Source organism: Budorcas taxicolor, chromosome 11, assembly GCF_023091745.1.
Source record: "Budorcas taxicolor isolate Tak-1 chromosome 11, Takin1.1, whole genome shotgun sequence".
NCBI lineage: Eukaryota > Metazoa > Chordata > Mammalia > Artiodactyla > Bovidae > Budorcas > Budorcas taxicolor.
The window spans coordinates 146,825,659-146,836,673 of NC_068920.1; the positions used below are offsets into that span (position 1 = coordinate 146,825,659).

Consider the following 11,015-nt stretch of genomic DNA (forward strand, 5'->3'; position numbering starts at 1 on the left):
CCACAGCTGTCTCCCCTGGTTCGGCTCCAGAACTGCACTCTCATCTAACTGGGATTTACTTAGACACCCAGCTTCCTCCTGAGGGGTAAACCTAACCTCACAGGGACGACTTTGTCCTCTGGCCCACGTCTGACATCTGAATAGTGCCCGGCGGGGAGCCCGCCATTTGCTCAATGAATGACTGTACATCACCAGTGGGGACACAATGAGTAATTTGTTAGTGTAAGGACGAACAGGTGAAGGGAAGTGGGATTGCCCCAGGAAAGGGCATTTACAGACAGTAAATGTCTATAAAAGAGAGACAGTCTGATGGGGGCCAGCAAAGCAAAACCCTAGTCCAGGAGACTCAGGCCCCAAGAGGTGGCTCGCCTGAGACTGTGAGCCAAGTTCAACTCCCTTGCTCCTGGTTTTACAAACCCGCATGCAGTTTGGCAGATGCTTTGGGGCATCACCTTTCAAGTGAACCCGTTTCCCACACCTTGTGCTAGAACAGCCACAAAGCCCCCTCCCCAGAACTGCAGAAAGCACATGAACCCCTATGCAATATTTATGAAATACTTTCTAGTTTTTTCTTCCTGGATTGAAACACAAATGTTACCAAGGAACTAACACAAGAACAGTTTTATTGAAATCACTGAACACTTGTGCAGTACTCAATATTAGGATTTTGAGACGTTTTAGACAAAATCTGTTTCCCTTTAAACGGATGAAGAAACCGGATCCTAGTTGGTGGAAGTTAATGCTTGTATCACACAGCTAATGGGAGGTAGAATCCTAAAATTTGCTTCCAACTTCCACCTGTACCTGACCATGCCAGCTAGTGTTTATTTTTGTGTTGCCTAAGTTTAAGGACCATACAATCTGGATTAACTTTACAACAATAATTTAAGATAGAGAAGGATCCCATATTACAGAAAATTTTAAATCAACTATTGTACCATTTATACAATGAAGATAACTGACAATGGGACAGGCCAGTGGTCAGCCAACACACAACACAATGTGTTAACAAACAGCCAAAAGATTGATGAGTGTCGCTTATTTCCTTCCATGTTACATCTTGCCTTTTTTGGAGGAAGGAATAAAAAGGCAGATTGATTCAAACCAGCCCTATTAAATATACCAATTAACTTTATACTTTCTTTTCTGAAATTAATGAGTGGAACATGTATTAATTATTCACACAACACTAGTTTTCTATTGCCGTTTAAGAATCCAGCAGATGATGCTAAGGTTTAAGCAAATCCTAGAAGTCATTGCACTGAATGGTAACTACTCAATTATGAACTGGAAAGTAATATTGGGTAATTATTTCAAAGTATAAACTACAGATATAATATTTAAAAAACATAGATAGTATAAAACTTTTCTAACTTAAAAGTATAAATGGTTAAGTCAACAGTACCTACTTACAAATTTCACAAAATCAGAATAAACACTCAACTTTTAGGAGGGGATATTTCAGTCCTGCCTTTACCACTTAATAGGAGAAAGATCTTATATAGGTGGGTCCTTTCGTTCAGGGGTGATTTCAAAACCAACTTACAATGTTAATATTATATCTTGGATCCCTGCTAAGAAGACTCTTCAAGGATCTTTCAAACTAACTTGCCAAGTTGAGGAACATACAATTTGAGAAACTAAATGATACAGCCCCTCCCGCAGTGAGGGAGGTTACCTACAGTGAGCCTGGATCTGAACTTTAGTTCCTAGAGATCTCTCATCTCTTATCCTGAGATACTCAACCTGGGCTCTAGAGCAGGACACCAACCTGTGTTCTAGAGGGCACCACCTGGCTGATATTAATACCTAGGCATGCACAGGATTGAGTCAAAAAGCGCTTCATTCAATTCATTCAAGAAAAGAAGAAAAATAACATGCTTAGTTTACATAGGCTTAACCTACTCTGGTCACCTAGTAAATCTTGAATTGACTCCCACTACTGGTAAATAGAATACTTTTATATTTGGTGCAGAAACCAACAAATTTAGGTAAAATCAAGCCTTTACCCTGACAGTTCAAACTATGTTTATTTGTATGTAAAGTGCCAGTTTTATATACAAATCATAAGTAAACTTTAAAATCTGCTCAGAAGCAGTGAGTCTGATGTCTTCCTACAGCCTTGTGGTGGTTACTCTTTATAATCTTTCCGGATCAAACTTGCTGGATTCCTTACACTTGGAGGCCAAGAAAGTGGCTCTTAAGACCCAAAGTAAGTCCTGTTCAGCTAGCCTGCTTGCAAAAGCCAAACACAGACAAGATCTTTCAAGAACCCGAGTAGCTTTTGACTACTTTCCATCTAGGTGACCCCACTAGCATTAACAGGATTGATTTTGAGGTAGCTACACAGTGCTAAAGATGCCATTAGTAAACATGATGGACAATTCATGGTGTAGCTCGTTGATATGGTTCAAGTGGCTGATTTTTTTCTTTTTTGATGAGAAGGAAAAAAAAATCAGCAAGGTAAGAGCACGTCTTCAGGTCACTTAGAAGTCGGCATCCAAGGTAAAGGAATTCTCTGTCGGACTTGACATCACTCCCATTCTCTGATACTCGCCTACTCTCTTCTCAAAGAAGTTAGTCTTCCCCTCCAGTGAAATATTTTCCATAAAGTCAAATGGATTTTCTACTTTGAAAACCTGAAAAGGTTCATAGCAAAACATAAGCACAGAACACCGGTTTCAGAAAGAACCAGAGGGCTACCCACAATACTTTACCTTGCTAAAGCCCAGCTCCAGCATAAGTCTATCTGCCACGAACTCGATGTACTGCTTCATCAAAGTGCAATTCATCCCAATGAGCTTCACAGGCAGGGCCTCCGTAAGGAACTCCTAGGGGCCAGAGCATAGCTTCTCAATAAAACGGAAGCATTAAGAGGTCTTCTAGTAAGCACAAGGCCTCCCCATGTTACGCACCTGTTCTATCCTAACTGCATTGACGATTATTTCCTTTACTCTCTGTTCTGAAGGTTTGTGCAACAGGTGTTTGAACATCAGGCAGGCAAAGTCACAGTGCAAACCCTAGAAGAAAAAGCTTTAAAGTCACCAACAGAGCAGTAGAATTCTATCATTAACGTGGAAGAGGAAACTGTGTTAGGCTGGCATTCTTGTAAGACATCCTGTGTGGTCAGACATTTCAAAAGTCAAGGGGAAGATGACTCAACTGCTGTGTCACCTAGGCAGGCTCGGGCCCCACGAGACAGGTCTGGTCCTCACTCCTCTGTGGTTGCCAAGGAGTGGGAGAAAATTTTTCTCAGCATTCTTCCTTCCTACAGCCCTGAGCTTTAACATTCACCACCACTACTTCCGGCAGGAAAGGCAAAACTCTGAATAGGCTGGTTAGTATTTAGATTTATAACCTAATGTCTGGAAAATCAGTAATAGTAATACAATTTCAAGTGAATGAAGTCTGCAAGTCTTAGTGCATTCAGGGAGGCCTGGCATGCTGCGATTCATGGGGTCGCAAAGAGTCGGACACGACTGAGTGACTGAACTGAACTAAATTGAACTGAATGTTGGGAGTGGTTTCCCTGGCAGCTCAATGGTAAAGAATTCACCTGCCAATGCAGGAGATGCAGGTTCGATCCCTGGGTTAGGAAGAGCCCCTGAAGAAGGGAATGGCGATACTCTAGTATCTCTTGCCTGCAAAATTTCACGGACAGAGAAGCCTGGCGTGCTACGCAGTCCACAGGGTCACAGAGTCAGACATGACTGAACACACACACCCAGATAACGCTGATGGGAGTTATACAGAACATCTGGGCACCTTTACTTTCCTCTTTGGCATTTTAATCCAAGTGCATTCAAAGACATACTGGACCTGAATGGATTCAGAGATGTTCGCCAACTAATTTTGAAGTACAGAAGGATCACACAGAAGACCAGGTAGAAATAATATTACTTCCCCTAAAAAAAACATTCCATAGATAGCGAAATACCTATGTATACTGAGAATATGAGCAAAATAATTTCAGCAAATTATTTCATTCTCTGCCAAGATGCCTATGGTTGAACCCACATGTTAAATGTGCATTTAAGGCAATCTCACATCTTGGGTTCCCTTCCGTGAACACGGGGTTGTAGGTGTTTGGGGTGTAGGTCAGCCTATTATCTGAATTAGACCCACCTCGTCTCTGCTAATAAGTTCATTGGAAAACGTGAGGCCAGGCATCAGTCCTCGTTTCTTGAGCCAGAATATAGACGCAAAAGAACCGGAAAAGAAGATGCCTTCCACTGCAGCAAAGGCTACCACACGTTCTCCTACAGTTAAAAACAAAATATTTCTGTGAGTGTCTGCCTGTGTTCATAGGAACAAACCAGTAAAATCACTTAGAAAATGAAGCTCAGCGGTAAGTAGGGGCAAAGTCCCTTACCATATGTAGCTTCTTTGTCCCCAATCCAGCGCAAGGCCCAATCGGCCTTCTTCTTCACACAAGGCATCGTCTCAATGGCATTGAAGAGAAATTCCCTGGTAGGCACACACAGATGATCAGTCATTCTAGCAAAGACTTCTAGTATCAGCTTCTAGGTAAGAGCACTGGGACCAAGACCAATTTGGGATTCAGACTGAAATGTTTTCTTTTTACTAGCTTGCTTTTCCCTCCAATGTTTTAGAAAAAATATCAAAAATCCATTTGGTTTATGTTAATAAAATTTAGGTATTCATTAGTTCATACTGAGCCCCACAACCTCAGTCTATCAAGAGCATTGATTGGTTTCATTATTTCAAGTTCAGGTCATACCCTCTTCTTCCCTGTGCCTACTTTGGGAGTCCAGAGATTTCCCAGCCTGTCCCAGTGAGCTTGTTTTCATCAGACCTTGGGCTCCTTTTAATCTCTTTCCTTGTCAACCTGGGTCTTGCCTCTCCCTAGCTTTCAAAGCTCAACCATCAGGCCTTTCTGATCCCTGCCTTCCGGTAATCTCCTCCAATCATGCCCTACCTTTACTATCTTTTTTCATTTCTGTCTGCAAACATGTTCAAATCATTTTACAACCCCACCCTCAACACCCACAGAGTTTCCTCCATCCTGCTGGCCTTCCAAGTCACCACTCATTTTCCCTCTTCACTTTCTTCCACATCATCTACAAAAGGCTATTCCTCAGCTTCACCACTTCTGTTCTACACAGGCTCTTGTCCTGAGGCTGACCTTAGTATCTAGACTACTCAAACGCCTATTTCTAGTGCTCCCCTCCTCTCCAGTCAATCCTGACAATGTAAAATAGTCCCTACGCTACTTACATTTCTTCTGTTATCCCCCAATATATACCATCATTTCAGGCAAATTGCTGTGTGCCTGAATTAATTTCATGGTTCACTGCTGCCTCTGTGCTATTTATTATGTAATTCCTCCACTTATATTCCAAGGTCTTATTTTCTATATTATGTTGCAAGCCCCTTAAGAGGCTGGTTTTATCTTCAACTTTGTATCCTCTACCCACTCCACCCTGTACCAGCCTCACACTGTAGGTTGACAGATTTGCCAGACGTGAAAACTATCAAACCTAAGTTTTAGCTCATCAGACAGTCTCTTTGAATGTTTTTTCAGAAGGCATTAGATTGGATGTTCATTAGTATGTTTCCAGCTCTAAAAGGATGGAGTAACCTTATAACTGTTTTTAACAACGGACTAGTAAAGTGCATTTAGGCCTGTTCTTAAGAGCAGACGTGACCATGGGCGCTAGGAATTTCTTTGACTTGCTCATTTTAGAGTCATTTTCCTATCCCTACACAATTTCAAAAAGTAACAACTAGTAATCCTAAATATGTTGGCATATCACCACCCAAATACTCACCTTTCTTTGGAATCTTTAATGTAAGTGTCAATGAGGAGACTATACATTTCAGAATGTATGTTTTCCATGGCAATTTGGAAGCCATAGAAACAACGAGCCTCGGTAATCTGAACTTCTTGGCTAAACCGCTCCACCTAGTGGTAAAACACAAAGATCAGTTTAAGGGAAATCTACCAGCAGCAATTCAGTCAATGAACACTGGTTGCCTCACACTTCCTTTTTTGTATCATTATAAGCTAGACATAGTATAATTCATTTCCATTCATTCCAAGGAGGATGCACTCAAGACATATATGTGACCAGTTATTAAAAAAAACAACAAAGCCACAAAAAGGAGAGCAAATAGATAGTTACTAGGGTTCTGGATCAATTACTATCACTTAATATTGTCTTAACATTGTTTCTCTACAGTTGGGGGAAAAAAATACCATAAGGAAGAAATAACTGCAAAGTACACTATAGAACAGAAAATGCCATAGAATATAAACCCTGGTTTACAGATATATATATATATATATATATATACCCATTCAGTGTGCAAAATTTTAAAAGACAAAAAAGAGAATTGTTAGTTCTCTCGTAAATCTTGAATAAAGGTACCTTTTCGGGGGTGAGGGGCAGATGGGGGGAACTCACCAAGTTTTCATTTACTATGCCATCACTTGCTGCAAAGAAAGCCAGCACATGGGAAATAAAATATCTCTCCTCAGGCTTCAGGGCTTCCCAGTGCTGAATGTCCTTGGAAAGGTCCACCTGAAATACAAAAGTTCACAAAGGGTTCAAGCCGGCAGGACCCTCACACGTAGGCCTAATTGTTCAACTTTAATAAGTCTACTAGCACCACCTGATTTATATACTCCTCATTCTGCCAATTTGAACATCTCACGTCCTGAGTGAACAACCATTCCAAAGAGGGACAGAGAGGGCAGCAAAGCATATTTCAAACATGTTATAGCCGGCCCGGCTGGAGTCTTCCTCTAGAGAGGCAATGGGCAAAGGGTCTTTTAAGTCTCCTAGGTGCTGCATCTGATTACCTCCTCAGCTGTCCAAAAGGAAGCCTCAGCTTTCTTATACATCTGCCAAATATCATGGTATTCGATAGGAAAGATGACAAAGCGGCGGGGGTTTTCTCTCAGAAGTGGTTCGTCCTCCACACTGGGGGCAGATAGCTTAGGGTTCTGTTGGGGGAGAAAAAGTAAGGGAAAAAAAAAGTGAAGTATAGGGCGAACCATGAAACTGTCATTTTTTTTTTCAAGCAGAATACCTCCAATGATCAGAAATTTCATGGGGCTGAATATAAGTCGGTTGTCATACTTGGATTCTATAGGAGTTTAGGCAAATAGGAAATGTCCAGATGTGCAGTGGTGCTGGGGAGGGAACAGACTTTGGCGGGAAAGCAGCGCGCGCCCGGGAGAGGTGGGTAGGGTTTGAGAGCAGACAATGAGGCTTTGGCGCCAAGCAGCCTCCGCCCGCACCTCCTTGCCTGCAGCGCCCCCTCGCCAGGCGCCCCCGCCGCAGCCCACCTACTCACCGGCTCGGAGGGCTCCTGGAAGATCCTCCTCGCGGTCTTGCTGGCCAGCACGCGGGTCCCGCTGAGGGAAGGGGGCTGCAGGGAGGCGCGTGGTCAGAGGCCTGCCCGCGCCCCCACCCACCCACCCACAGGACCCTGCCGCCCTGCCCCCGCCCCCCGCGGCGCTCACAGTGTTCTCCTTGTCTGCTAGGCTGAGCCCCTTCAGGGGCGAGAGCTGCTGCTGCTGCGGGTCAGCGATGGTGGCGAGCGGGACGCGGACGGAGAGCATGGTGGCGAGAAGGTCAGTGCGATAGGGGCTGCGCGCGAGTCCCGAGAGCCCCTGCACGGCCCCGCGGGGGAATATTTAAAGCTCCGGGCGCCGGCCCAGTGGGCGGGGACACTTCCCCATTGGCTGGATCCCGGCTGCCCCCGCCCACCCCACACAGATTCAAGCGCTGCGCGGGAGCACAGGCTGACCCCCCCCAGTCCCTGCCCTACCGGGACCCCCCGGCACCTGCCCCTCCCAGGCCTCTGGGGGGCCGCGGGCGCCGCCGCCCGCCTCGCCGAGGGCCTAGTCGCACAAAGGCTGCAGCCCCTGCGCGCTCCGTGCGCCCTAGCGGGCGCGCAGGCTCTCTCGCGCGTCCCCGGGACGGTTTGGGATTGAATGAAGCAACGCGATTGGAGCCCGCCAGCCCGCGAGCGGGAGCGAATTCCCCACCCCCGCGGAGCCCCACCTCTCTGAAGACCTCTCTGGAACCCGGCTCTCGGTTCCGCGTAAATGGTTTTTGCAGATGAGCTTGGTACGGAGGCCCTTAAAACGCCCCTGGCTGCGAGGGAGATGTGGCTGCGGCGATCTGGATACGTGTGTGTACCCGGGTGGGGGTGCCAGGTTCCTGAGGTCCGGCAAAGGAGGGGGCTGGCCGATGGTGACCGCCTAACGGTTAGGGCCGCGGAACTACAGGGTCCCCGGGGTGCAATGGCTGTGTCCCTTGGACACGTCATCTGTTGTCCCCTCGCTGGTGAAATGGGCTTGCAGCCATATCTAAGCTGTGGGCTTTCTAATAAAATGAGAAGAGTAAATGAGGTCATTCATGAACAATACGAAGTCCATTGTAAACCTTCAAGCTGATAACAGAGAGAGAGGGTCTTTGGTGACGTTTCCCCCTGAAATCTCGCCCTCAACGTAGACAGTGTTTTTAAAATTGCAAACTGAGCGAAGATTCAGAGAAAAAGCTCAGAGAATGATTGAATAACTATGACTTCATTTACTGCTTTAAAAGTGAAGTCGTTCAGTTGTGTCCGACTCTTTGCGACCCCATGGACTGTAGCCCACCAGGCTCCTCCGTCCGTGGGATTTTCCAGGCAAGAGTACTGGAGTGGGTTGCCATTTCCTTCTCCAGGGGATATTCCTGACCCAGGGATCGAACCCCGGTCTCCCGAACTGCAAACAGACGTTTTACGTCTGAGCCACCAGGGAAGCCTAAACAAGCCCATTTACTGCTTATTGGGCCTCAAAGAGCTTGAAGAGGAGGTTGAAAACCTCCATTGGGGTGATGGTGGAGACATAAACTTAGTAACATTTTAATTTTACTTTACACTTGGCCTTTCAAATTTGCCGTAGATTTTTGCCCGGCATGTGGCAAAACGCCAGAAATGACTGATGAGATCCAGGAAAGAAATGATTAACCAGGATAAGCTCTAACAGCGCACACACTCAGGGCTGTCACTGAGTGAGGCTTGGACTTTGTACAATGTCTTTTCTAGATATAATACTTTTAAGAGGTGGGGGTAGGGAAGATACCCTCCCACAGAGGTCTATTTCTTAGAGTACTGTATACTGTGTTTAAAGTGTTCTCTAAGCCTGAGAAGAAAGATCAGCGACCATTATATTTCTTAGACAAAGCAACAACTAAAACTTTGGTCTCAACCATGTGTTTGAAAGCAACTCACAGACATTGTCAGTTTCCCCGTCGGCATGTACCTCCAGAAAATGGGTGTTTTTATTGACAGATGTGATCATAGCTTTATCAGCCATAAAACTAACAAAACTATCGAGGAGTCCTTGGTATCCTCTGATACCCGACTCACATTCCGATTTCGGGTAATCCATATCCGAGCTGCTCCTTTTGGTTGCTGCCCCAGGCACCATGTGCTTTTTTATAAGCTACTGCTATATAGTCTGTGCACGGGTACCATAAAGGCACTCTGAGAGCCAGAAGCTGTGACTTCATTTTCTGTTGAACAGCCACGAGGCAGTGGTGGTGGAGGTGGGGGACGGTAAGCCGCCTTCCTCACCGTCCCCTCCTCCCACCTCTGAGTCATTCCGGCTTGTCCCGACTTCCTCCTACATCAGGTTTTTACTGCTCTCACTTTACAAAGGAGGAAGAAAGGGCCGAAGGCTACGTGGCCCCGCCGAGGGGTCACACATCCGGATCAAAGTTCTGGTCTGCAGTGGCCCCGTCCGTCTCTTTCCCTGGGTACTGTAGAGGGAAAGGGCCCCGGCGGGACCAGGTCCGGCCCAGTCCCCGGAAGAGAGGATGCTCCCGGCAGCCGCCAAGCGCTGGGATCTTCCCCCTTTTCCCTTCAGCGCCCGTTTTGACAGCTACTCTCCGACTGGTCCGCACACGGAGGCTCCGCCCCCAACTTCCGGGAGGCCGTGCTCATTCATAGCTTTGCGATCCCACGCCGGCCACCTCAAGCCTCACCCCGCTTCCGCCGCCCGCCCCCCAGTGGCCACGCCCCGCAGAAGTCGCACTTTTTTTTTCCGCCTGGAGACGCGTGAGATGAGGCGTAGTGACATCTACCCTGCCCCTCGCTCGCTCCACCCCTAGGCAGCATCACTAAGGGTCAGCTCACCCAGGGAGCTCAAGTGAGTTTCCCGATGCCGCTCACGCCTCCATATATACCTGACATCGTACTGGAGACTGTCATAGTAATACTAATGACGATGACCCTATAGCCGCTGGACCAGGCGATTTTGGGAAAGTAGGTGTTTTCAGCCCTGGTCTTAGGTTAAGACTAAGTACTTTGGCCACCTCATGCGAAGAGTTGACTCATTGGGCAAGACTCTGCTGCTGGGAGGGATTGGGGGCAGGAGGAGAAGGGGACGACAGAGGATGAGATGGCTGGATGGCATCACCGACTCGATGGACGTGAGTGTGAGTGAACTCCAGGAGTTGGTGATGGACAGGGAGGCCTGGCGTGCTGCGATTCATGGGGTCGCAAAGAGTCGGACACGACTGAGCGACTGAACTGAACTGAACTGAAGTCTCGAGAGGCAAGGAGACTGCCCGAGGTCACACAGCTCCTTTCACTGCACAGCTGCAACTTTTCTCTTCCAACTTTTTATTAACAGTATTTTAAACAGGGACTTCCGTGGTGGTGGCCCAATGGATAAGAATCTGCCTGCCAATTCAGGGGACTCGGTTCCATTCATGGTCCAGGAAGATCCCACATGCCTTGGAACAACAGAGCCTGCAGGCCACAGCTACAGAGCCCACACGCCCTGGAACCCAGAGCTCCAGAACAGGAGAAGCAGTGGCAAAAGCCCCTGCTCCCAGCAACTAGAGAAAGCCCCCGCACAGCAACCAAGACCTAGTACAGCCAAAACATAAAATAATAATTAATAAATTATTTTTTTTTTTTAAATTTAAGGAATGTATTCTACAGCCACTTCCCTTGCAGTCCAGTGGCTAAGACTCCAGGTTCCCACT

General features: G+C 46.6%; 1 protein-coding gene across 1 annotated transcript; it reads right to left on the reverse strand.

Annotated features, from left to right (window-relative positions):
- Window positions 1–2,486: 2,486 nt before the first annotated feature.
- On the reverse strand, window positions 2,487–7,591 carry RRM2 (ribonucleotide reductase regulatory subunit M2). The gene is made up of 10 exons (XM_052649273.1): window positions 7,493–7,591; window positions 7,324–7,398; window positions 6,827–6,970; window positions 6,429–6,545; window positions 5,793–5,926; window positions 4,373–4,467; window positions 4,126–4,259; window positions 2,916–3,020; window positions 2,718–2,831; window positions 2,487–2,639 (listed from the first exon to the last, which is right to left on the reverse strand). The coding sequence occupies exons 1-10, from the start codon at window positions 7,589–7,591 to the stop codon at window positions 2,487–2,489; spliced, it is 1,170 nt and encodes a 389-aa protein (XP_052505233.1).
- Between the last annotated feature and the right edge of the window lie 3,424 nt (window positions 7,592–11,015).

Bases quoted from the DNA above. Each gene is read 5' to 3' on its own strand.
- RRM2 (XM_052649273.1), bottom strand. From the start codon at position 7,591: ATGCTCTCCGTCCGCGTCCCGCTCGCCACCATCGCTGACCCGCAGCAG. The intron at 6,971-7,323 runs GTGAGTAGGTGG...CTCCCCCAACAG, and splicing joins TCCAGGAGCCCTCCGAGCCG to AACCCTAAGCTATCTGCCCC. The intron at 6,546-6,826 runs GTAATCAGATGC...TTTGTATTTCAG, and splicing joins CCTTTTGGACAGCTGAGGAG to GTGGACCTTTCCAAGGACAT.